This window comes from Pomacea canaliculata, linkage group LG10 (genome assembly GCF_003073045.1).
Source record: "Pomacea canaliculata isolate SZHN2017 linkage group LG10, ASM307304v1, whole genome shotgun sequence".
Classification (NCBI taxonomy): domain Eukaryota; kingdom Metazoa; phylum Mollusca; class Gastropoda; order Architaenioglossa; family Ampullariidae; genus Pomacea; species Pomacea canaliculata.
Window position 1 is genome coordinate 20,790,930 of NC_037599.1, and position 23,334 is coordinate 20,814,263.

At 38.2% G+C, this 23,334-nt stretch overlaps 1 protein-coding gene across 2 annotated transcripts; it reads left to right on the forward strand.

The window, feature by feature from the left end:
* Positions 1 to 3,419: 3,419 nt before the first annotated feature.
* Positions 3,420 to 22,412, forward strand: LOC112573326 (vasculin-like protein 1). 2 transcript variants are annotated; one of them, XM_025253576.1, is made up of 12 exons: positions 3,421 to 4,614; positions 6,028 to 6,122; positions 6,615 to 6,750; positions 10,090 to 10,292; positions 10,420 to 10,626; positions 12,688 to 12,760; positions 12,887 to 12,972; positions 14,152 to 14,268; positions 15,569 to 15,748; positions 16,009 to 16,145; positions 17,750 to 17,843; positions 18,222 to 22,412. In XM_025253576.1, exons 2-12 carry the CDS (start codon positions 6,051 to 6,053, stop codon positions 18,366 to 18,368), a joined length of 1,452 nt encoding a protein of 483 aa, XP_025109361.1. In that variant the 5' UTR covers positions 3,421 to 4,614; positions 6,028 to 6,050; the 3' UTR covers positions 18,369 to 22,412. The 2 variants fall into 2 exon arrangements, with proteins under 2 accessions (XP_025109362.1, XP_025109361.1); XM_025253577.1 differs by lacking the exon at positions 14,152 to 14,268 and having other exon boundaries at positions 3,420 to 4,614.
* Positions 22,413 to 23,334: the final 922 nt, after the last annotated feature.

Below are 23,334 nucleotides of genomic sequence, written 5' to 3' on the forward strand. Positions count from 1 at the left end.
GACCAACAATGTCACAGATTAATTAAATAAATTACTGTAAATTACTTAAAGGAAAATTAGCCAAGCACTAACAACAACAAATAACTGCGCTCGTGAAAGAGAGATTTACGGGCATTAGCACGCCACGTCGAATTCCTTTTGCCACCTTCCACATTCTAGGAAACTGCAGGGACAGCATCAAGAAAAATCATTCTGATCTTTAAAGCGGTGGTGCTGGAAATCAATCAATGTTTTCTGTACATTCAATCATCTTTATCATGGAGACGAACATTGAATTACATTGCTTAGTTCAATATTTCGTACAGTCGGCCAGGACCCACGACTCTTGCTCATAATGGACGTCCAGTCTGCTGTCTTTGCAAGCAGTGTATCAGTCACGGACCTTCATTTATGAAGTATATAGGTCTGTGATGACAGTTACCCTTGTCTGCATGCGTGCGCATGGGCGTATCCACTCAGGACGTGAGCTCCGATTTCCGATTTCCTGTTTAGAATGTTTCCCGCAGCAAGGTGCAGGACCGAGAGAGAGGCAAATCATGCCACACAACGTCTCTGACCTTTGCATCACAATGTACATAGAATAGCGGAAACAGACCTGTCGACATGGCCTGAACAAGATCTTCGCACGCAGCTAGCACTAAATCTCACAATCCAGTTCCTATTTCGCCTGATTACCAAAGCCTTAATGAAACCAATATTTACTTCCGGTGCTAATTTTGAAGAGTGTGAAAGCAGAGAGATGATTGAACTCATGAAGAACTTGCCACAAAACCTCCGTAGGAACCACAATTATAAGAAAGAAAACCCAGTGATATATATTCCACTGATGACGTAAAAACAATGTTGTTCAGTGTACCTATACGTATTTCACCGTCCATTGTTTAATTGATACCTAATGTTCATTTATCATTACTGTTCAGCGCAGAGAGTGCGACCTGAGCCTCGCACATGCCATATGCCTCGAGCCCCGAGAGGGCTAAGAACAGGCCTGACTCTGACTCTAGTATCAACTGTGTGGCTTCTCAAAGAATCGCCAAGGTTAGAGAGTCTCAATTCGCAAACCGCCAACTACTATAAAGATATAACGCTAAATTTCGTATTCATGTAGATGGCCATAATGGATACCGGTAAGAACCGTAAAGCAAAAACTCGATTTTTAGTTGACGTTACATAGCTTTATATACTGACTGGACGACTTGACTATGAAACCACTCTGGTGCAAGCAATGCTGTGAACGTCTGTCAAAATCATCACATATCATAACCCCTGTGAAAAGCTAATCCAGTAATCAAGACCAGTTAAAAGTGGCTTCTATAAGTATATAGATAAATAGCTCTACACATAAATATAGTTTCATACTATATATAGAAACACGGTATCTATAGGAGTACAGAGAAGAAGAGACGGGTAGGAGTGGGGGGATTGGGGGCGAAAACTCCAGCCCCGGTGTGACGATCCTACATACATCCATGATAGAAACAATAATCGCCCCCAGAGTGAGGAATGTTATGTCAACTTTTCCTTAAAAGAAAAAGGAAAGAAGGAAAAAATCCACTGACTATATATATAAGGCCCTTCACAGCCGCGGGCCTGGGTACACCAGACCCCTCTCTTCCCTCCCCCCTCTCGTCCAACCTGGTGCAAGCAAGTCCACGACAGAAATTTGTTGTTTGCACACGCAAGAACACAACATGACCTCTTGACCCCTACGCCTGCGCATTATGAGAATTTTGAAGCCGCCTCGAGCACCAACTCAAATCGTGACGTCGGCGCTAGTGGGATGCGGGGCCTTGGGCAAATAAGGGGCCTTTCCAAACCGGCATAAACGACACAGTGTTGTAATACTTTAAATAGTGGAAACATTCTTTCAAGTCTTGATGAGGTGGCGACCTCGCCCTTGAAAGCATGCATGTCGCCACTACAGCTAGGTCACATCTTCAAAGGATCAATTATCTCGTAAAATTTGACAGTCTTCTGATCTGAAGAAGGCCTAATGGGGAAAGATTATTATATAGTGCTTTAAAAGTAATGCGCACAAGGAATTTGCTGTTACTCAGCTCAAAGAAGATGCTATTTCAGTTCTTGGAATTTTAAACTATGGATTATCTCCCTCTCGAAAACTATATATGGATTATCTCCATCTCCCTAACGGTACCATCTCACCAAGCGCGGATGGAACCTCTATATAGCGCCTGAGTTGGAAAAATAATAATAATAAAAGTTCCTATGCCAGCGTCCCCACAAGGGATGGGTACGTACATTACATACAGATATATATACGTTCCGTGATAATTGTGACATATATATATATAGCCATCTGAAGGCCGTCTGCAAGGTTGTTTGGTGTGCAAGCTTACTTTGGTCAGAGAGTGTAATATCTATATACGTCTGCTTTGGGGAATAGATGGATGGGTTGTGGCCTACCTCCTGCCAGAGGTGGACCCTTAGAGGTGTGTGACAGTTTCAGACTGGCCGACCACCCATGGCACAAGACATTGATCTCCCGGCTTCCCTCCCCCACTGTCCCTCTTTCAATATAAAAAATACTGCTTTCAAACATAAATTAAACTTCTTCATCGTTGAAGAAAGGGGAATTAATGTCTGTGAAATTTTACACAGCCACAGAAACGCAAAATAAATAACAAATAAAGTTTTAAAAATGGCCAGAATTCATCCTTATCTTCTATTTCATTCACAGCACTGGGCAAATTCTTGATACATTAAAATAAGTGGGATAAAGAAGAAAAACATACCCCGACCTCTTGTATAAATAACAGTTTATATATAGATCGTTGATTTGCGACTGTGCTTGTTTATATGTGTGTATGCGCGATCGAGCCTTTATATTTTTCACCGGTCACCTGTTTTAAGTTTCAGTGTGACTAAAATGTATAAATTTTGTTTGGTTACTTATAGTTGTTCCGTGTGTGCGTTACGGCCGTAGAATATATAACTGTTCATAAACGTATGGCGCGAAGTCAGCAGGCAGCATGTCTCCATGGCCACGATAGACTCGCACACAGTCCTCAACAATGTTTGATTACTACATTCTGTCAGCACATTATGCAGCACAAAAAAGCCAGTGAGGACATGCATAAAAGCAAAGAAGTTTATAGTTGCTGGTCAATGCTAACGTACGTTCAACGCTTTGCTGACGAAGAAAGTGCAGATCATCGTCAACTCGTGAGCAAAATTAAAAATAAAAAAAAAAGCCAAAGTGGGCCTGTGTAATGTTCCACAGCGGCGTCAAAATATCTTTCACGTGATTTATTTCATTTGCATCACATCTTCACTTACACAAAATTTTCTCAGCTCACAAAGTTTTCTTGACAGCTTAAAAATTTATTTTTGATTTGTAGTTGTTGATTATTCAATATAAAAACAGCCTAAGCTGCTTTCAATTGTCGAACTTTGGATCGAGAGTATGTTATTATGGGATATAACAAGCGCCATCTTGAGCATACTGGACCACGAATCTGCGGAGCAATATTTTGTACTGCTGTGGTGTGTTGCGGTCGTGTGTTTACGTTTTGTAATAACTCGATCAATGATGGAAATCTTTATGACTGGATGATATATTTATGACGTCGAAAACTGTTTAAAATCGAATATTTCGTCTTGAAAAGGTAACAGTTCGGAAAGAGTGATCCACCTGTAAACAACTTTCAACCTATCGCGTGCACCTGTTTTGATTCAGTACGTTTTCTGGTATCTACCTGTGGAAGAGTGTATTTGCTTCCTGAATCACCTTTATTGGACATATAACTGCTTGGAAACTATAATTCATTTAGAAGTGGACATTGTAAAGAGAACGTGAGAAACAATTAGGCTTGTGTGTGAAAGCGAGCTAAAACAGGCACCATTGTATGTACTGATAATTTTCCGTAATTTGGGTCATGGCGTTACCAGCCAGGATGTAACATCAGGGCATCAAACATTCTAGTAAATGTAGCTGTTCATCTAATTCATTTATTTTTGCGCCTGAAGTATGTACTTACAATGACAATGCTTTAGTAAGGCTTAGGAAAACCACATAAGTGGCGGCTGCCAGGGTAGGGAGACTGTACGACTTCAAGGTCATGTGTTTTCTTAGGCCTCATGTGAGACAAAGAAGTGCATGCAGTGTATGTATAAATGTCACAGTAGAACCTTTTTTTTGTAAACATTTAGAGTTCAAGATGAATGCAGGTTTCCAGTGGAAAACCAGGGAAAATGCAGACTATATATCAGCCCTTTCCTGACACACTATTCACTAATCCCTCATAAGAACCATTTCCATGTGACTTTTATACCATCCAGTATTTCATCGTGTCATTAAAAGTTTGTAAATAGCTAAATAATTATATTTCATGTACAGTCATTTTCATACATAGACATTGTTGTGAATTGTGCAACTACACCAGGCAACGCAAAATCTCATTGAAGTGCCTTTGATCTCAGTTGTGAGCTGAACTTTGCTTGTGTTGGTTGAAACATGGGAGTCTTCAACTACAAGCATCAGTGAATAGGATAGTTTATACCCATAGACAGCAATTGATTTGTTTATTGTGAATCTTGCTGCCTTTGTAAAGAACAGAGACAAGTGAGAACCACAGCATCTTTCTGGTTTTGAAGGTGAGTCTTTATGTCAGTCCCAGTAAAAAGTATGCAGGATTGATTGTTCTTATATTACAGTTTGATATGTGCTGTAGATTTGATACTGCATGTTGCAGATGCTGCATGTTTTTAATAAGTTATTCATGGTCTACTGTTGTCAAACAATTGTCAGTTTTCAATTGCTTCATATTTTAGATGCATGTTAAGTAAACATTGGTGGTATATGAATGCTGAGATGTTGACTAGTGTACAGGGAATTTTTTTTTAGCGCTTTAAAGGGTCTCCCCCCCAAAAAAAAATAGAATCATACCAGAAAGAAAACATTAATATTAAAATGTACACTTTTTGATTGGGAAATTTTTTTTAAAACTTATAATACAGTAATCCCTCACCATTTCGCGCCTCACCTTTCGCGATCAGTGGAAAATATATATATATTTTATGAATTTTTAGATGAAAAAAGCTTAAAGTATATACAAATATATTACTAATATTAATTCTAACAATAAAGAAATATAAATAATAAAATTAATATGAAAAACAGTAAACAGTGCATGTATTTACTCTGAAACGAGAACCAGCATCACTTGCCTGAGATGCTACGTGCCTACTCACAATTGTAAACAACACACAATTGGTTGGTTGCTAGAGAAGCAGAGAGTGCTGCATTATATCCCAGCCCCCGATTGGCTCAGTATAGTGGCGCGTTGTTTACTTTTTCATCTTTCGTTCTATTACAGGTACTGTATTACTCTACAGTACAGTACATATGTGTTTGTTCTTTTATTTACTGTAAAGATACAATACATATGCAGAACAGTGTAGGAATGGTTACTAAGGAAATGGTAAAGGTTTATGTAGCGTAAAAGTATTTGGGGGGGGGGAGTGGTTATAAAGCCTTAATGTAGTGTATAAATACATAAATAAATATAATGATTCTATTTCACGGATTTTCAGTTATCGCGGGTGGTTCTGGATCTTATCTCCCACGATAAATGAGGGATTATTGTAGTTGATCACTGTTATTTTTTTCTTACAAATAACTGCGGTAAATATATAATGGTTTAATTACAAATGTAGCTTAGCTTAAAACAAAACAACCATCAAATAGCATTTCCCAGTTCATAAACCTAGATGGTCAGCTTTATGCCTCCCGCTCTAAGGCATTTTGCCTTTATAAGAATAGCACAGTATTTTTGCAAAAGATTTTTTGTTATTTTGCAAAATTTAGAAAAAAACTGCTTCAAATGATTCATGGGTTTGAAGCTATGTCAAGTCAGTCATGGATTAGAATAGCTTTGTTGCCTTTGATCATTATTATTTGCTTATTAGTCTTGAGACCAATTTCTTTCTGCCATGTATGAATTACATGTCAATCATATAAAACTTGAGTTGCATATTACCATTATGTGCAACTGTCCATTTAATTAGGGTGCCATAATGGAGCTTTAGGCATGGCAGCCAGCAACGCACCTAAACACGACTTTGCTCCAGCATGGCTCAAGATTCCATCCAGCAATCCAACTGTAAGTTTCTTTTGGACATTCATAATCTTTTATAGAGCATAGCTATTTAAACATAGGCATGAAGCTTACAATCACATGATTACAAAATGATTTTTTAAAAATTGCTTGTCACAGTGGGAGGTGGATTCATTTTAATGATAAACTACGTGTTAGCAATGATACAAAAATGGGCAAGTAGGTGTAAGTGATGGTGCATAAATGCCGAGTATCTTGACTGAGTGGGAGCCAGAAATAAGCTTCTGCTTATAGTAATGATTTAACCTTGGAGAAGCAAGCTGCTGTCCAAACATAGGTGCAAAAGGGTTTTACAAGTGTTATTTTGTTGAGCTATTTTGCACTATAAAAGGCAGTCCTTAATAACAAGTCTTTGTTAAAACTGTGGATAGGGTGCACAACTATGTAATCATGCTTGATTATAGTTAGATTGATGTTTTCATTTGATCCTGCTTATATATGCATGCATGCAATTTTCAAGAATGTTTGATGTTACAGAAGCCAGCTGGCTCCAAGAGTAGTACGCACCAGCAGGAACGAGGACGCCAGCGACGTGATGATAGTTTTTTAAATCGCTATGGAAATGACTATCCCAGGCAGTTGAATCGTCAGAATTCATTTGAGTTGTATGATGGTGAGTAAAAGCATATTAGTTATTGCTAAATGGGTTTAGTGAAGGGGTTGACATTCTTAACACATTGTCTACCACAGGAAGACAGCTTAGAGATGACTGATCACTGACCAGGGCCACTCTCTTCATAATGTAAGGGGATAACAAAGATATTGATAAGATACTGCAACTGTCAGCCAGTTTATGGATTATAATTTTTAAATAAACTCTTTCATAACCATATAAAGTGTTTAAAATTTTAAAAGACTAGTACAGATTTAAATTTGTGTGGATTCACTGCAGTGTTGTGTCACTGTAGATGTTTACAATAAACATCACTATACTAAAGTTCAGTAAAACCTCCCTATTAAGACTCACAAAATCCATCAATACCAGGTTGTAATTTGGAGGGGTTTTAACTTATTGATGCTATATAAAATACTTTAAGCCCCTTTAGTAACTATTAAGACTGGGCCACTCATCCATTTCTGTCATGTTTATTAATTTTTACTAAAGACTGTAAACAAAAAGGGATGAAATCCAGTCATTTGGCTTGGTAAATCATGTTTGGAAAGAGTTAAATCCCTTAACATAGGAGCAGGAAGACTTGAATTTTTGCAGATGTACCTTTTTTTTCAAAAACCATTGCAAATGCAAGTGCACACACAAAAATAGCTAGCAATTTTTCATAATTTTTGGGGCCTATTTCTGAGGCTTCAGTTGTTCTTCATTATCATAAGTTGTTTTATTCATTTTTACATGGTGTGTAACCATTAAAATCCACTGTATATCGGAGTAAACATCACAGTGATGATTGTGCGTAAGCCTGTCTCAGATTGTTCTTTTTGAAAATATGATTTGATTTATTTAATTTCCTTTGGATTTACAAAAAAGTGCAATTTCACAATGGAATAAGGTAGGAACAGTTTCTTTCTCTTCCCTTTAAACTTTATTTTATTGAACTTATTTTATTGATTTATATTCCTCTCTTGTTTATTTGTTACGATTGTGTGAAAAAAATTATTCAGATTTGCACATATTTAGGTATCAGATTTAAAGGTCAATGCCAGGACTCAGTGTTAATTGGGAAATCAGCTAGTTTGCTAGTTATTCCAGGGACTAAGACATCAAACACTATAAATTCAATTTCATTTATTTAAATGTAAAGCTGTAATGGACATATCATTTAGCTTTTTCTCCCCCCCCCCCTCTTTCATCATGCTTGCTTATTCCATAGCAGTTGTCCTTCGTTGAAAATTTATAGGGGAACCATATCTTAAAGGGCCATCGTTATAGGGTGAGAGTGGGTTGTTTTCCCAGTACTAAAAGGGAAAAACTCTAGATAGAAGAAGCATCTTGTTTCTGAAGTTAGAAAGTGGTGTCCAGACCATGCAGACACTATTTCATGTTTCTTTACCTTAGGATACCTTTGCCACCTCTTTATAACTGTGGCTTTTGGGGGTAAAGCAACATCTGATGGGTTTGGATGCTACTTTATAACTTTAGGAAAAAAGCAAGACACTTGTCTTAGAGTTTTCTATGTAAGCCTGGGCAACGACTTGCCTTTTCTGAGGCCCCAGGTTAGAGCAATCTATCAATACATATATACAGTAATAGACATATATACAGTAGTAGATAAGGATGCTCTCTAAAAATTCATGGTGTGTTTTTAATTTCTGCAAAAAAAATCACAGCAGAACACATTCATCACAAGGATCTAATTTTATAAATGTGACTTCTGCAAAGGGTCTTTAGTAAAAGCCTTATCAACTGATGTGTGCTGGTATAAAAAAAGACAACCCAATACTATATCACCCTATCTACCATGAACTTATTGTCACTTACAAAACTCAGTTGTCTCAACACCAAAATTCAAATTAACCCAGGAAGTCAAAAAGAATGCCCAAGCAGTAACACATTTTGGTGTTTACCAAACATCTACATATACATTTAATACAAACCCATACAAAATAAAAATAAAGACGATAAAGACTTTAAAGAACGATTAAGGCAATCCATAAAATTTGACACGTCTTAATAACTTTAGTTATTTTAAAACTAAATGTAATGAAAACACTAAAAGATTGTATTTTCTGTTTAATATCTAAATGAGATAATAGGCTCATATGAAACAGAATTATTAAACTTTCACTTTTTCTTTTGCTTGTTTTCTCAATTTCTTGTTTTTGTTACAGTTTGTTCTTTATATTGACATATGATATGGCCCAATAATTTTGTTTAGTCTTTCTTTATGTCTCTGACATAAATCTGGCATAATTTGAAACTGTTAAAAGTGTAGTAATGTTTTAAATAATTTTTTATTACATGTAAACAATACCAAAAGAAGTGTATAAAAAACCTAAATTGTTTTTACTTTTCTTAAACACTAAAATGTAGAATTTTCCTCTAGGTAACCACTTCAAAAAGAATTTTGAGTTTACTGACAGGAGTTGTAAGCTTTTTGGATGCCATCTTGGATTGTTTCCATGGCAACTCTAACAATGTGTAAAAAGAAAATATTTTGAAATTTCAGTGAAGGGCAAAACAAATTATATCAAAAACATAGCAGCATTATGTAAAATAGATATTTTTTGAACTGCATCTGGCCTTTAAGACAAAATTTTGTTTATGTGCCATCGTGAGATTTGTTTTCTAAATGCATATTGCCAGGTTGCCATTTAAAGTCTACTTCCCCCCTCCCCCCAAGAATGTGGTCTGCAAAAGTTGTAATAGAGCACAAACTGTTGGTCAGTTTAAGTCGTGTTGGGGAGGTTTTCGTGGATAAAAATGTTTAAATAACAAAATATGTCCATAAAAGATTTTGGGTCATATTGAAGAAAGTGGCTGGAATGTGGAAGGTCTTAATGAGAAGGTTTTACTGTGTTATTTAAAATTTAATATATGTGGATTCTAAATTATTTAATTCATTTGTTGTGTGGGAGAAAAGTTTTTAAACATTTTGCTCCTTGTGATCTTATACATTTACAATAAGAAAGCAATAAAAAAAAACAAACCCATGTGCTCAAAGAATTGGTTAATAAAAAATGTTCTTTTAAAATATGTGGGAATCATGTCTCAATTTCAGTTAAAAAATTTGGAGCTTCACAGAAAAATATTGGAATGTATTGTATGTGTATTTGCATATTTGTGTTGTGTGCCTGCATACGAGTGGGTATATTAGTGTTAGAAGAAAAGATATTTCATAGCATCATTATAGCCTTCATTAATATTTCCAAGGGAAGGCTTAATCTCTTACACTCAAACACATATAGCTCTGTAGGTTAAATAGTCCTTGATATTTGATGCTTATTGACATTTAAAAATTCTGAGGGTGATTTTTTTATGTTTTACTTTGTCATTTAGCAAGCAAGCGGTATTCACCCACCCATCCCAAGTTTCGCCATCATTCTGTAGAAGATGACTATTACTACTACAACTATGGTTACTATGGCAACTATACTTATGACTATCCCATGCAGTATAGCTCTCAACCATCCTTGCTGCGTGCACCAACAGGCCGTGAAAGCAGCAAGTACCCACAAACTCCATCAGGGCGATACAACCAGGTGAGCATAGAGAAATCCTAAACAAGAACATTTTTGATATAGCTGTATTAATGAAAGTATAATAGGTTACCATTGGTTCAGACCCTGTGGGTGTCGTAATCTGTATGGGTGGTCTTTATTTTCTCAGATGAATGGAAGCTATTCGAACTACTACTACTATGACTTTTACCCACATGGTGATGCTTATCCTGGCTATGGTACGGGAACCCACACCAACAGTACCAGCAAGCGAGCACAGTATGGCTGGGAAGGCCGCAGTGAGTCGAAGGAGAGCAAGGATAGTGATCCCTCAGTAGACAACGATGACAAAGAGAAGCCTTTCAATGATGACTTTGTAAGTAGAGTCAGAGCATGCTGGAGTAAAAAGTTGGTCATGTTTGTCCTATTTTCTCTTGGTATTTGTTGCTGGTCTGTCACCTTGTCAGGTTTTTAGAAATATTGGAAGTACCAATCCTCTTGGTTGATGAATGCTGAAATTTTGCGGGCATAAAAAAAAGATCAGAGAGAACATGAAGAGTGGCATAAGGGATACTGTGGAATCTCAATTATCCAGTTTAATGACAGGCATATGTTATCCAGATAATAAAAAATCACAGATAATTGAAAATAATTCTGAAAGTTTGCAAAAGCTAGAATGCACGGTCAGGGTATAGAGAAGAGATTGGGGTAGTGTCACCCCTGTGTACATACCCCTCTACATACACAGAAAATGCAGGACCAAGTTGTTGAACCCCTTGCGCAGTCCATGCCATGCTCATCCTGTGTCCATCTTGACTAGGATGGGTATTTAAGACTGGCCGTGAACAGCCAGTGGGCTGCTGCTACTTGGCTGACTGATTTTGCTTAATCCTGGAGCGAGCACTGAGAGGCTGTCTTGACACAGTGGACCTGCCGTTAAACTTTGATTTGTACCAAGACGCAGGGCAGATGGTGAGTCAAGAAAAAACATAAGTGGAACCAACTAACTGGTGTCAAACAAGGGGCTCCACCAAATACTAACGGCAACCACAGAGATGTACAATGGTAGGATTATCTGACTGCAGCCTGGGGGGCGTAGCAGTATGGACCAGCACCATACTTTAGCTGTAGACACATTGCTGCTGTCATGCGTCTTCATCCGAGTGAGTGTCAACCACTAGAATGAGAGTTGTCAGATGATCACCTTTACAGTCTTATCCAAAAAAAAGTGTTGAAGCAGAAGACAAATATTGAAACTTAAAGACGAATGGCAGTCAGAATCTTGAAAAAGTGGAGGGAGAGTGTTTGGAATTAGTCCTAGTCATTGAATTAAATGTAATGTTTTTTTTAACACCAGGGGATTGCCTGGCTGGTGCATAGATGCTATACTTTAATTTGTTTTTTTGTGTGATGCCTAGCAGTTACTTTTTTTAATTTTAGGCAGTCCCAGATACAGTCAAATCTCCCTACTATGCCACCCCTCTACTATGCCACTCTCGGTACTATGCCACTTTTGCTCGGTCCCGACTATAAATTCAATGTAAAAAAAAATTTACTATGCCACCCCTACTCTCGCTACTATGCCACTTTTTTTGTGACTGTTAAAAGACACAAGTTGTGAAATTCCGCGCAGAGCTTGACTATTATACTGTATGGCAGTGTGAGACATTGCAGTTAGTGGGCATGGAACATAGCATGCACACAGGGAGGGTGGAGGCTGGCAATGTGGGGGGGGGGGGTGGTTGCTGGCCGGGTGACAGCCACGTGACAGAGGGAAGGTGTGAGGGGGTCGACTAGCGACAGGATGCAGGTGCGCGGATGTGGTTGGGAGGGGTGGAGGATGAAGAGGTGAGGGGGAGAATGAGAGGAGACAGCTAGCGAAGCCGACGATTCTTGAGAGCTTTGGACCAGACCTGGGCAAAGGCCTCCTGTCTCTGACCGACCCGCCCGCCAGTATATATACTATACATACAGTATTGGGTAAAACTGAGTTAACTATATTAGTCCGGCCCTCTAAAACCATCCCAATTTCTCATGCGGCCCCTTGGGAAAATTAATTGCCCACCCCTGCTTTGGACTGACGGGTAACCTGAGCAAATAAAGCCGTTTTTACGAACCCTCTCTACTATGCCACTCTCTCTACTATGCCACTTTTGCTCGGTCCCGGTAGGTGGCATAGTAGGGAGATTTGACTGTAATTGAATGCACAGTTATTTGAAGACCAGATAATTGAGGTTCCACTGTATTTATTTCTTACTTCACTGTCAGCAGAATTAGAAGATCAAGCTTATACAGATTTTTTCTTTTCAGTGGTTGTAATATCTATTCTGGGGGAGTAAATGATTTTGGGAAAACCATTTCTTTTTAATTGCGCATTTTGCTTTGTTTAATTTGATCATCAGATTGTTTACTAATTTAGGAATTTTGTCAATTATAGCCATCTTTGAATGGTATGGATGGTGATCCAGAGCCTAAAACCTCCAGAAATACAGCGACAGGAGGAGTTTGGGGTGAGTAACCACAGTGAGAGAATGTGTGCATGCTGTCTTAATCATTCACTTGTCACTGCATACAAAGATTTTGAGACCTTTTAGTCATCAGTTTGTTTTTTTTTGTAATTGTCTTTTTGACCACAGATAATCCACCCAGGTCCAAGTTTGAAGAGGCAACTGAGATGAAGCATTCTGCTTCAGGAATCTACAAAGCTCTTGTTCCTAACAAGGTGACTTTTTCCCTTTTTTTGATAACCATAGTTGGGGTAAAAGATGTGCTTGCATGCATAAGTGATTTTTATCTCTATAGCCAGATTAAAATAGTATTTTTGAAGATACCTGTCCCTGACAGTGGCAGTGTCTTGTGCTGTATATTGACAGCAAGGTGTACAAGGGGACTAGATGACATGAGCAGTCTGTGGTTAGTAGTTGAAGGGCAATTTTCATATTACAGCTTGATGGATTTGGGGCACAAAAGGAAAGTAAACCTATAGTGAAAACAGCAAACATTAATCATCTTCCGTCCTATGAAAGCTTGGCTGTCACAGTTTTTTGTGGTGGGAGATTGACAGTTTTCTTAGATGTTTGCTTTGTTGTGCCTAAAAATATTGAAATAGCAGCGATGTAAATGAAAGAATTGGAAACTGGATTATGTGGTTAGTAGTTATGAAAAACGCACATGCTCGCCTTAATTTAGTCTTAGTTGAACCTCAGTCAATCTGTAATTGCTGTCATAAGTGGTGTGCTTGTCTGTGGTTATAGAGGGAAGGCATTTAAAAATATAGTTGTTTTGCTACCACTTTTGAGTGCATTGCACATATAGTGTAAGAGTATTTTGCATGTTTTTGTATGTGAGAGAGAGTGCATAAATGCATGTGAATGGCATGGTTTTCCATATTTTTTTTACCAATGCTTTGGTGCTGTTGTAGCTCTGTGAAGCCTTATAGCTGTTGGCCTTCTTAAATGTTAATAGTTTGTGTATGCATATGTGCACACCAAAGTATCAGATGTTGTCACCCAGTGCATGATGTATGTTGCTGTAATCAGGGCTTCTGCTTACGCAAAAAATTGCGTACAGTACGCATTAAAAGTTCGGAGGACCCCTTCAATTTTCGTCAATGGGGTCCCCTTCAAATTTGGGCGAAGAACAGGGACCCCTTAAAAATCTGAAGAAGGTGTCCCTGTGACCCCAAAGAATTTAGCCTTAGCAGAAGCCCTGCTGGAATGATTGATGTATGTTGGTGTATGCTTTTTATGCCAATAACCAAAATTGTTCCTTGAGTACAGTTAGCTGAAAAAGGGCCCAAGTATTTTAGTTTAATAATCAAGGACCCAGTCCCAGAAGTTCCACCAACCAGTGGCATCTGTAGCCTTCTGAGATGAAGCAGACCATCTATGTTGTCTTGCAGAGTGGGACAATGCGCAAGGATGGGCGAGACACAGGCCGTGTGAACGGGAGTCTGAGAGACGTGTCCCCTTTGGCTTCTCTCAAGTCTGCAGGGTCTAGCCTAGGTGCTGGCAGGGAGGTGTGTTGTCTTTTTTTTCAGCCACTGGGCTGCTTAGCATTGCACAGATCGGCCTGTGTTTAGGGTTACAGCAGCTGGTTGCTGTATGCAAAACCTGTCAACAACCTGTAGTACATAGATGTGCAAAGGGAGGATGTACAGATTTTGTTAGGAGATTGATTTAAACATTTTACTGTAAGTAAATTGTGAAATCAGTTTTTTATTCAGGACATAGGTGATGAACATGGGTGTTTATGCATAAAGGTAACTTTGCAATTCGTTTTTATTACTGACTGTGATCAGAGTGCAAATTTAATTTTTATTTCCCTGATTATTTAACAAACTTCCTTAACTTATCAGAAAATGTGTGCATAATGCAGCAAAAATGTTTCACTTGTTTTACTGAAAGTTCAAGTGATTTTTTTTTCTTCTTTTTTTTGAAAAGTCCTTATAAAGCTGAATTTAAGAAGTTTTGTCCAAACTGCTATTAAAGATTGTAAAAGGCGCCAAACAAAAAAAATCAAACACAGCATGGTGTATGGATACCATTTGTGAATCCAAGAGATATAATTTTAACTTCTGCATGCTTGAATATAAAATACTAAAATCAGTCTTGTATAATTTTGATCCCTCAGAGTTGTTTTGTTTTTTTTTTTTTGCTGCATTGTGCATGTGTTGTTGGAGAGAAGTCCAGCAAGTGTTTTGCAGGTGGTGTTTTATTCCCACACTCCTCCTTTTCTAGTTGTTGTTTTCTTTGTGGGGTCTTGAATGGAGCATGAATTAAGTTTGTTGCCTGTTCCCCACTTGATAATTCTCTGGCTATTTGTCTTGATGTGAACAATCCCTCTGTTACACCACTTTGCAAGCCCTTATCACACCACTCTTTTTATAGCCACACGTTAGTTGGTGGTTTAAAGGTGATGCTCGGATTTGAACAGAGTTGTTGAAGATGTCACCCCTGCAAGGCTGTTGCATTGTCACCGTATGTAGTGATTCACAGTAGCTTTGTTTAGCTGCAACGTGAGCATTCAAACTGTTGAATCCCCTTATGTTTTAGTAATGGCATTTAATGAACAAGTATTGCTATATGGCTCATCACTACTGCAACTCATTCTGTTATGGATTTCTCAAGATCTTGCTCACCCTCTTTAATTACATCATTCCCCAGTGCATTCAGAGTGATATGATTCATTTGTGTCCATTTGAGATGGTTCTGAAGAGATGCTTGTTTCATGTTGGTTAAAGAACTGGATAAATCATCAGTGAAAACTGTGATTAAATGCATGTAATGTGTGGAATGCTAAAATCATTGTGATGATAGGGTCAACAGCAAACCTCAACTCCACCCATGGAGATATTGAGCTCGCGCCTTGTGCGACAGCCGAAGCCACTTGGAGATAAGAAGAGTGAATTTCTCAAAGCCCTTCGAAAAGAAGCAGACAGTGAACATGTTCAAAATGGACATAATGAAGGGAATCATCCTGAGAACAACAACAACATGGTGGGTTAAATACATTTCAACAAAGATTCTTTTCCTTTAAACAAAAAAAAAAAAACTTGTTGGAATTCTCATCAAACCATGGAGAAAATTAGATCTCTTCTGTCATCTTGATAACTGTAACTGAATTTGCTGATCTGATCTTTTACTTAAATAATATTCTGTCTATAAAATTTAAATATCCAGCCATTTTAAAACTGCAGGGGCACACTGTCTAGATATGCTGACTAGAGTCGTCTTATTGTGTTTTTCCCTGTTTTTAGAAGCAGCGCAAGTGTTCAGAAGGTGGAGGCGAAGTTCTTACTAATGGCTTGTCAGATTTGCAACTGGAGCATGAGCATGAACACATGGCCAACGGGAACACTGGCATTCTTTCCAGTTCTCTGGAAGCAGAACAGCGGTAAGTTTTTTCCCATGTTAGCTTCACTTGAAACAGCACGAGTATGTAATTACCATTGGTATGTGACATTCATGCTTTTTCTGGCAGTATATATATATATTTTTAATGCGCCACATGATCCCTTTGTTCGCCATTACAGTCACTTACTCTCTTCCATTCAGATTTATTGCAAGAAAAGAAAAAAAGGTTTTTTGCTGATTGGTGCATGTAATAGATCAAGAAATGCTCTTTAGAATAATAGCATGAGAATTATGGTTGTCTTCTGCTGTAGGTTTTAACGTAAATTTGAACAGGTGTACTTTTGTACAAGCAATGTGTAAGTTTCTCTAGCTAATTGGTGATAGATGAATTAAAGCCTCTTGTGTCCCCAGAATGAGGGGAGAAGCTGAATTCTATTTTGAATTCAAAATAGTTCATTGCTGGAAGGAGATTTCTACAGTTCATGCGAAGTCCTTGCAGTAAAGCCTCCCTTAGCACTTGCTAAAATCTCACCCAAAACAGGCTTTTGAGAGAGGTTTCAGCAGGGACATCAACCAGTCTGCTTTTATTCTGTGAACCATGACTTTAGACACATAAATTCATAAATGATGTGATTTACAATAAATATAGTCTAAGTTTTCTTATACAGTAAAACCTCCCTTTTAAGACAGGCTAAAATATACAACATCAGGTCATGAGAAGGACCTTAATAGGGATATCAAAGTCCACAAGCCATGACTTCCAGCACCTATAAATTCAAGTTCATTTATTTAAATGTTAAAATAAAGCTCTTAAAAACCGTGCCTTTTTTTTTTTTTTTTTTTTTTTTGATTATTTTCGCTTTTACTTGGTCATACCATTGTTACCCTTGACTGATGATTTATAGGAGAACTGACTCTCCAGGTAAGAGCAGTCGATCAATACACACGTACTGTGGTAAAACAAAGAGGCTCTCTTAAAATGCACTACATATATCTTTGAAAGCGATCTTAAAAGACGCAATAAAGCACAGTTGGTCACAAATTTATTTTTATAAGCACGTGACTTCTTCAGAAGGATGATTAAAAGCACATTCAACTGATCAAGATCGCCGGAACCAGGCAGAGGGTTTGTTAGCCTTTTGTCATCAGCAAATCCTCAGGAAGGGACAGGAAAACAAATAACATGAGCTATAAAAAAATAAACTATGGTACTAAACGAAGAATAAAATCAAATACAGAAAACAAAAAGAGAAATCAAATAAGAACAAGAGCTGAGAGTAACATGATGTTGCAAAAGGAAGGGGCGTAAAAAAGGACTAGCATTTAGGTTGTTAGGAGTAGTGTTTACGGAAGAGGTGCATCAGAAGCAGTCTCTTTTAACGTGCGTTTTCTTCAACACCTGACTTCTGCAAACTGTCATAATAGAGCACCAACTGTTGTTGGTTGTATGTTGCATTGGGGATGTATTTGTAATAGCAGAAATAGCAGTTTACATAGCAAAATATATATTTTGTTACTTTGCTTTTTTTTTTCCTGTTCATTTTGGATGTGAATGGTGAGTGGTATGCTTAACATGTTTTTTTTTTTACACTTAGTACATATTGCTATGAATATTATCACAGAAGTCTGCTTTTGACTATGCAGGCTTTTACGTGAAATGGGCTGGGATGAACAGGATGATGAAGTGTATGAAATTACAGAGGATGACAAGCGCGAGTTTAAACAGCTCACAGACAAGGTATGGCCTTTCACCAATCTGATGCAGATTGATCCTGTTGTAAATTATAAAGTATCACTGAAAACAGTTTTAAAGGCCACTGATATTCTTTTACTCATTAAAATCTTCAGAATTAGTGCTGTTTTGTCAGAATTTGTTTTTCCACAAAGAAGCGTTTGATTTTGTCCACTTTCTAATGCTACTTTCCTAGCAGTTCCACACCTGTTCTCCAGCATCTAACATTCCTCTAGATCAGAAGATTGCTGTGTAAGTTGCTTTCGGTAGTGGAATATTGCTGTGTGATCTTTAGAGACTCGCTGAGTTTCCATACAGTTTAGTCTGTTATTTTGAGGTTGTGAAATTGTTGGTAGTATTTAAAGTATACAGCTTATTTTACAGTTGCAGCAACAGCGGAATGGTTTGACACGTACCTTGCCCAAAGCCTGGAGTCCACAGCACATCCCAGCTTTTAAGCAGCAACCCCAGGCTCAGGATTTAAATGAAACCCTGTCGTCATCCGACACAGACTCTGATGAGGATGTGTGATAGTGTGGAGTGGACTGTCTCATGGTTAGGCAGCAACCTAACCAGACTTTTGTGTTGGCTCAGCATTCTCTCACGCTTGCGTTTCACAGACTTTGCAGATATACACAGTTCTACTGCAAATAAACGTAGATATGTAGCATAAGGTGGCAGCAATTAAACGGATCTTCTTATCCCTGGTCTCTTTCTATTCCATACTGATTCCTTCAGAGACTTAGGGATACAAAGAAGCACTGCCTGTGCTTTGTGACCTGTTAAGTGCCGTCTGGCAAACAACTTGCTTGTGGATGGGACACTGTTAGTCATCTTCAGACTTGTGGATGTGTGTGTGTGTGAGGATTACTTCAGATGTGTGAATGCATGTATGTGGGCACATGTATACGTGCCTGCCCACATGCACACATACACACACATACACGTGCACTGTTTTGCTTGGAAGATACCTGCTTTTGCTTGCCAGGTTTGGGGGCAGCAGAATCAAATACTGCCTCGTTCTTTTGGATGTGAAGCACAGTCAGGACTGCCCCAGAAGAGGGTTCAGCATCTGTGTTTTGACAGCAGACCACTGGCATAGCATCTTGGAAAAGTGACGTCATGCACTGTGCCTCGTTGGTCACCAGCCAGACCCGGATCTCATCAGGCTTAGTAACCACTTGGGAAAGTGAACAGCACACAGCATGTTTAAGCCTGTGTCATTTTAATTAGTTTGTGTTGTGGTGTGCTCAAAACCAAGCTTGGGATTTTTTTTAATTATTTTTTTTTATTATTATTTTGGGTAGGGTGGGGCTGTAACTTTTTCTTAGATTTATTTTCGTTATGGGCAGATTTGAACTTGGGTCCTGTTTTCCACAATTTCATGTATCCTTTGGTCGTGACAGGACCTGATCTTTTCTTGCTGTTATCTGTTTTACAGTAACTTCTTTGCTTGGTCTCCATTCTGCAGATCATACCCTTTCTCTATATATCTTTGCTTCATTTAATTGCCAGGCTTAATGTGCAGTCATGTTAATAGCCTTTGGTGGAGGCATTTTTTCATGGGCACAGAATACAAACATGGCATCATTGTAGGTTTCTTTTATGAAGCTGCTTAAAATAGTGGGAAATTGTAATGTTGGCTAAAGGTCAGAATTATTTAATTTGTAGTAGTTGCAGCATTAGAGATGTCATGAAACAGATCAGTAAATGTAAACTTATACAAGAGACTGATACAGATAACCACTTTAGAGATGTTTTGGTCTCCTACAACTCCCTCTTTGCAAGAAAAAGAATATTGCTAAAAGATGGTGAGAATGCCAGCTTTCCACATTTCAGATTTTAAATGTCTTTTGGAGTTTGATTTTCTGATATGCATATCGAGGTCTTGGTAGTAAACTAAAACTTGACTGTCAGCAGTATGCCATGAGCTATGTCTAACGGGGTTTGTTTTGTGTGTGTGTGTGTGGTAATTTTTCATTACAGGTATATTAGATTTCATCTTATGAAAAGTCAGTAGCTTAGGGTGGAGGTTAAATTCTCCAGTACATCTAAATTTATTTTGCCATTTTCTTGTAAACTTTGAAGTACCCATTAATAAATAAAGTTTAAGGTCTTTGCTTGGTTAGCTATCAAATATAGTATGATAAAAGTATTTTACATGTATTAAAGGGCGCATGTGATAAGTCAGCATAGCCCGTTTCAGAAATAATGAACCACATAAACTTTGTATTCCTCACCCATGCATACTTGTAAAGATTTGGTAGGAAAGACATGTTGCATTTTTGAAGCTTTTTAACTTTTGTGATAAATACCAAAAAATGTGGGGAAGGGAAAATATTGTTTCCAAAATACAGCTGCGTATGTGAAATGTAGTACAGGAATCGTAACAGCTTTGTCCTTATCTCATAGCCCCTCCACTGTCACCAACACTTTCTTGCTCCACACCTGCTTCTGGAAAAAATGTACTAGTCTGCTCTCTCTGGTTTAAGACAGTATGCACATGTCAAAGATACAAATGTTTTGAAATTTTCAAGAAAAATTATCAGTAGTTTCTTTCAAACTAATTGCTCTTGATTCACAGGAGAGGGGGTGGTTGTGGTAATGTGTGGTTGGGACCTAATGCATTTGAGTGTATCGAAAGAATGGGACTAAAAGATAACTTTGGCAGCCAGAACTCATACAGTGCTAGCAGGTCACTTGCCTCTATAAAAGAACTTATAGCTTCGATGATCTGTTCATGATCATAAAGTTTTTATCTGCTACTATTTTTGATGGACCAGATTAGTTCTGGTTCTGGTCAGTTCCATTAAAGTGCTATATTAGCTAGACCAAGATAGTTGTAGGGCTCTGTACTCCCATACTTTTAGATCAGCGGTTGGGAACATCTGGCTCATGGGCCTGCCTGCAAAATCATTTGGTTTGGCCTGGCCAAAGACGCTGCAGGCAGAATTTAAAATTCAGTAAATCTTGAAGCTTTTTCATAGTAACGTAAATTTATATTTATATTAAGTGAATCATCATCATAATGTAAATTTCGAGGGACAAACAAATAACGTCCAACAAAGGATAGCCACATACACTTCTCACCGGGTTCCCCAGCTTGTATTGTGGCAACTCCGAAGGACATCATTGCCAGTCAAGCTGGGAGTGTACAAGTTGTAGAAGTGACAAAGCTCTGGCATGACCAAATTTTTTCTCATGTTTAAACTTTTAAATATTTTATGACTCTTGAATGATGTTATGAATACCCAAGAAAAAGAAAAATTCACCAACACTGCTTTAGATGTTATAATACAAACTTAGAACCTTTTGTCATTTAAATTTTTAAAAAGTTGGAGGACAATTTTTTTTTTTTAGTGCATGGTATGAACTTCTGCTGTTGTCCAAACTAAAAGAATCTAAACCTTATGTGGCAGTTCAGCAAGACCAGAATGTCAAGCAAGGTTTGGTTCTTGTGCTTAGTTTGAGAAGAGTGGTGGCAGTCTTTCCTTTTCTTCTGGTGACTTGGAAAGGTGAAAGTAATGGGATCTCAGGCTTTCAACAAATGGTGTTTTGTGGCAGCCTTTAAAGCAAGCAGCATGCTACTGCCAGCAGAGATGCTTATTTAGAACTTTTTTTCTCAGGATCAGTTGATAAGCTTTCACTGCGATAAAACCAGCCCTTAAGAGAAGATAGGTGCTGTATTTGATTGCATATCACTTATTTGTTTTTGCATGTTAGCATATGTGCAGAGCTAGAACTTGTTTATGTGCACATCGAATCAAAGACGGTACCCCGTCAATAAGTGTGTGGCCATTTTTTTTCCTAGGTTTTTCAAAAGTGATCTCTGATGCTGCTAAGTGAAGCTGCCAATGTGGTATTTGTCATTTCCTTTTCCCATCCACCTGTGTTGATTTCATTTGGATGAGAGTTCCCTTGGAGACAACATCTTGATGCAAACCCTGATGGCATAATTGAGTCGATTGCCTTTCTTATGCATGGGACCTCTATACTAGCATAACACTTTAAGTTTGTTCAGGTGTTGTGTCATGTGGTGTGAGCCTAATGCTGTGTGTGTGCATGTGTACGCTGTTCAAAATATGCTCATTTATGGAAGATTCGCACCATCAAGATTAGTCTGCTGTTTGGCCTGGTGTTCTAAGTGCACCTGTTGCATAGGGTTCCTACCCAGCTATGCTCTTTCTGTAAAGGTGGAAATGTCTCCATTGAGGTCTTGGCATATTCTGAACAGAGTAAAAAGACAGAGTTGCATAAGTATGTGCATGCATACTTTTTCTTCCAGGCACAATTGTCTCGGTCTGACTTGACCTGGGATATTTTTTTGTTTCAAGCCAATTGGACATTTCTTTGATCAAGTATCTGCAGGAAGCAGCTCTATTGATCTACTGTATAGTCACCCACAACCCCATTTCTCCCAAGGAAAAACCCAACCAAAAAAAAAAAACAAGAAAAAAAGTGGTTATGGAGATAACTAATAATGAAAAAGGTCACTATATTTTGCTTAGCATTTATGATTAAAGAACTTGATGTCTGTTGAGGATGTCATTACAAATAAAGACGTGCATTTTCAAATGGTTTTGATTCCTGCTTTGTGAATGTTTTTTTTTTTTTTTTTTCTTTAAAGACCAGTTAGAGTTCAAAGAATTCCAAATCATGGAGCCTGAGCAGAAAAGGTGTCTGCTGAATTTCTCATCTAATATGTGGTACAGACAGGAGGGCAAAACAGACTTGGGACAGACAGGTATGCTGGGGCAAGGCTGTGAAGACAGTATTATGCATCAACCTTGTAATCAGTGAGAGTTCAGACTGGCACCCAGTGAAAGTTGTGTAGCATAATCCTTTGGAAGACAAGTCTGTTGCTATTTGTCCTGTATGCTGTTAGAGAGATTGAATAGGCCAGACGCTAGTAATTGTGTACTGTCAGCATGCCTATAACACTGCAGGCCCAAGTGGCAGATGCATGGCATAAGTTGTTTCGATCACAGACCAAAATTAATTGACCATTTCTCTCGTGGCAAGTCCAGCTTTGCTCTAGCCAACATTCTGTCCTCTGGCGGATTCATCAAATGCTGGTGTATTTGCTTGACGGCTCTCTGGTCACTTAAGGCTCTCTGTCCAAGACTTGTACACAAGACGTTTTCAATTATGCAGGAGCTTTCTGAATACACTTTATTTTGTGGGCGATTTCCACTAATCACTTAAAAGTGTAGAACAGGGTGAGGAAGGGCCACAAAATCATCCTTGGCTAATGCACATACAACTTGCTCTGTGTGTCTGTGAGAGAGAGCCAATACGTGTATGCTGCGACTAATTTGCATAGAAAAATTGTTTCCTAAGAAAAACAAATGTGTCATTACGCTAAATGCATTTGGTGGTCAAATCAACTTAATGTCGTGGTTGAATCAAGTGGTAGCAGAAAAGGGAGACTGGACACAGGGCGATTGTTTATGGGGTTACTTGGGTCAAGGCTGGGTGTCTATATAAGTGGAGGGAT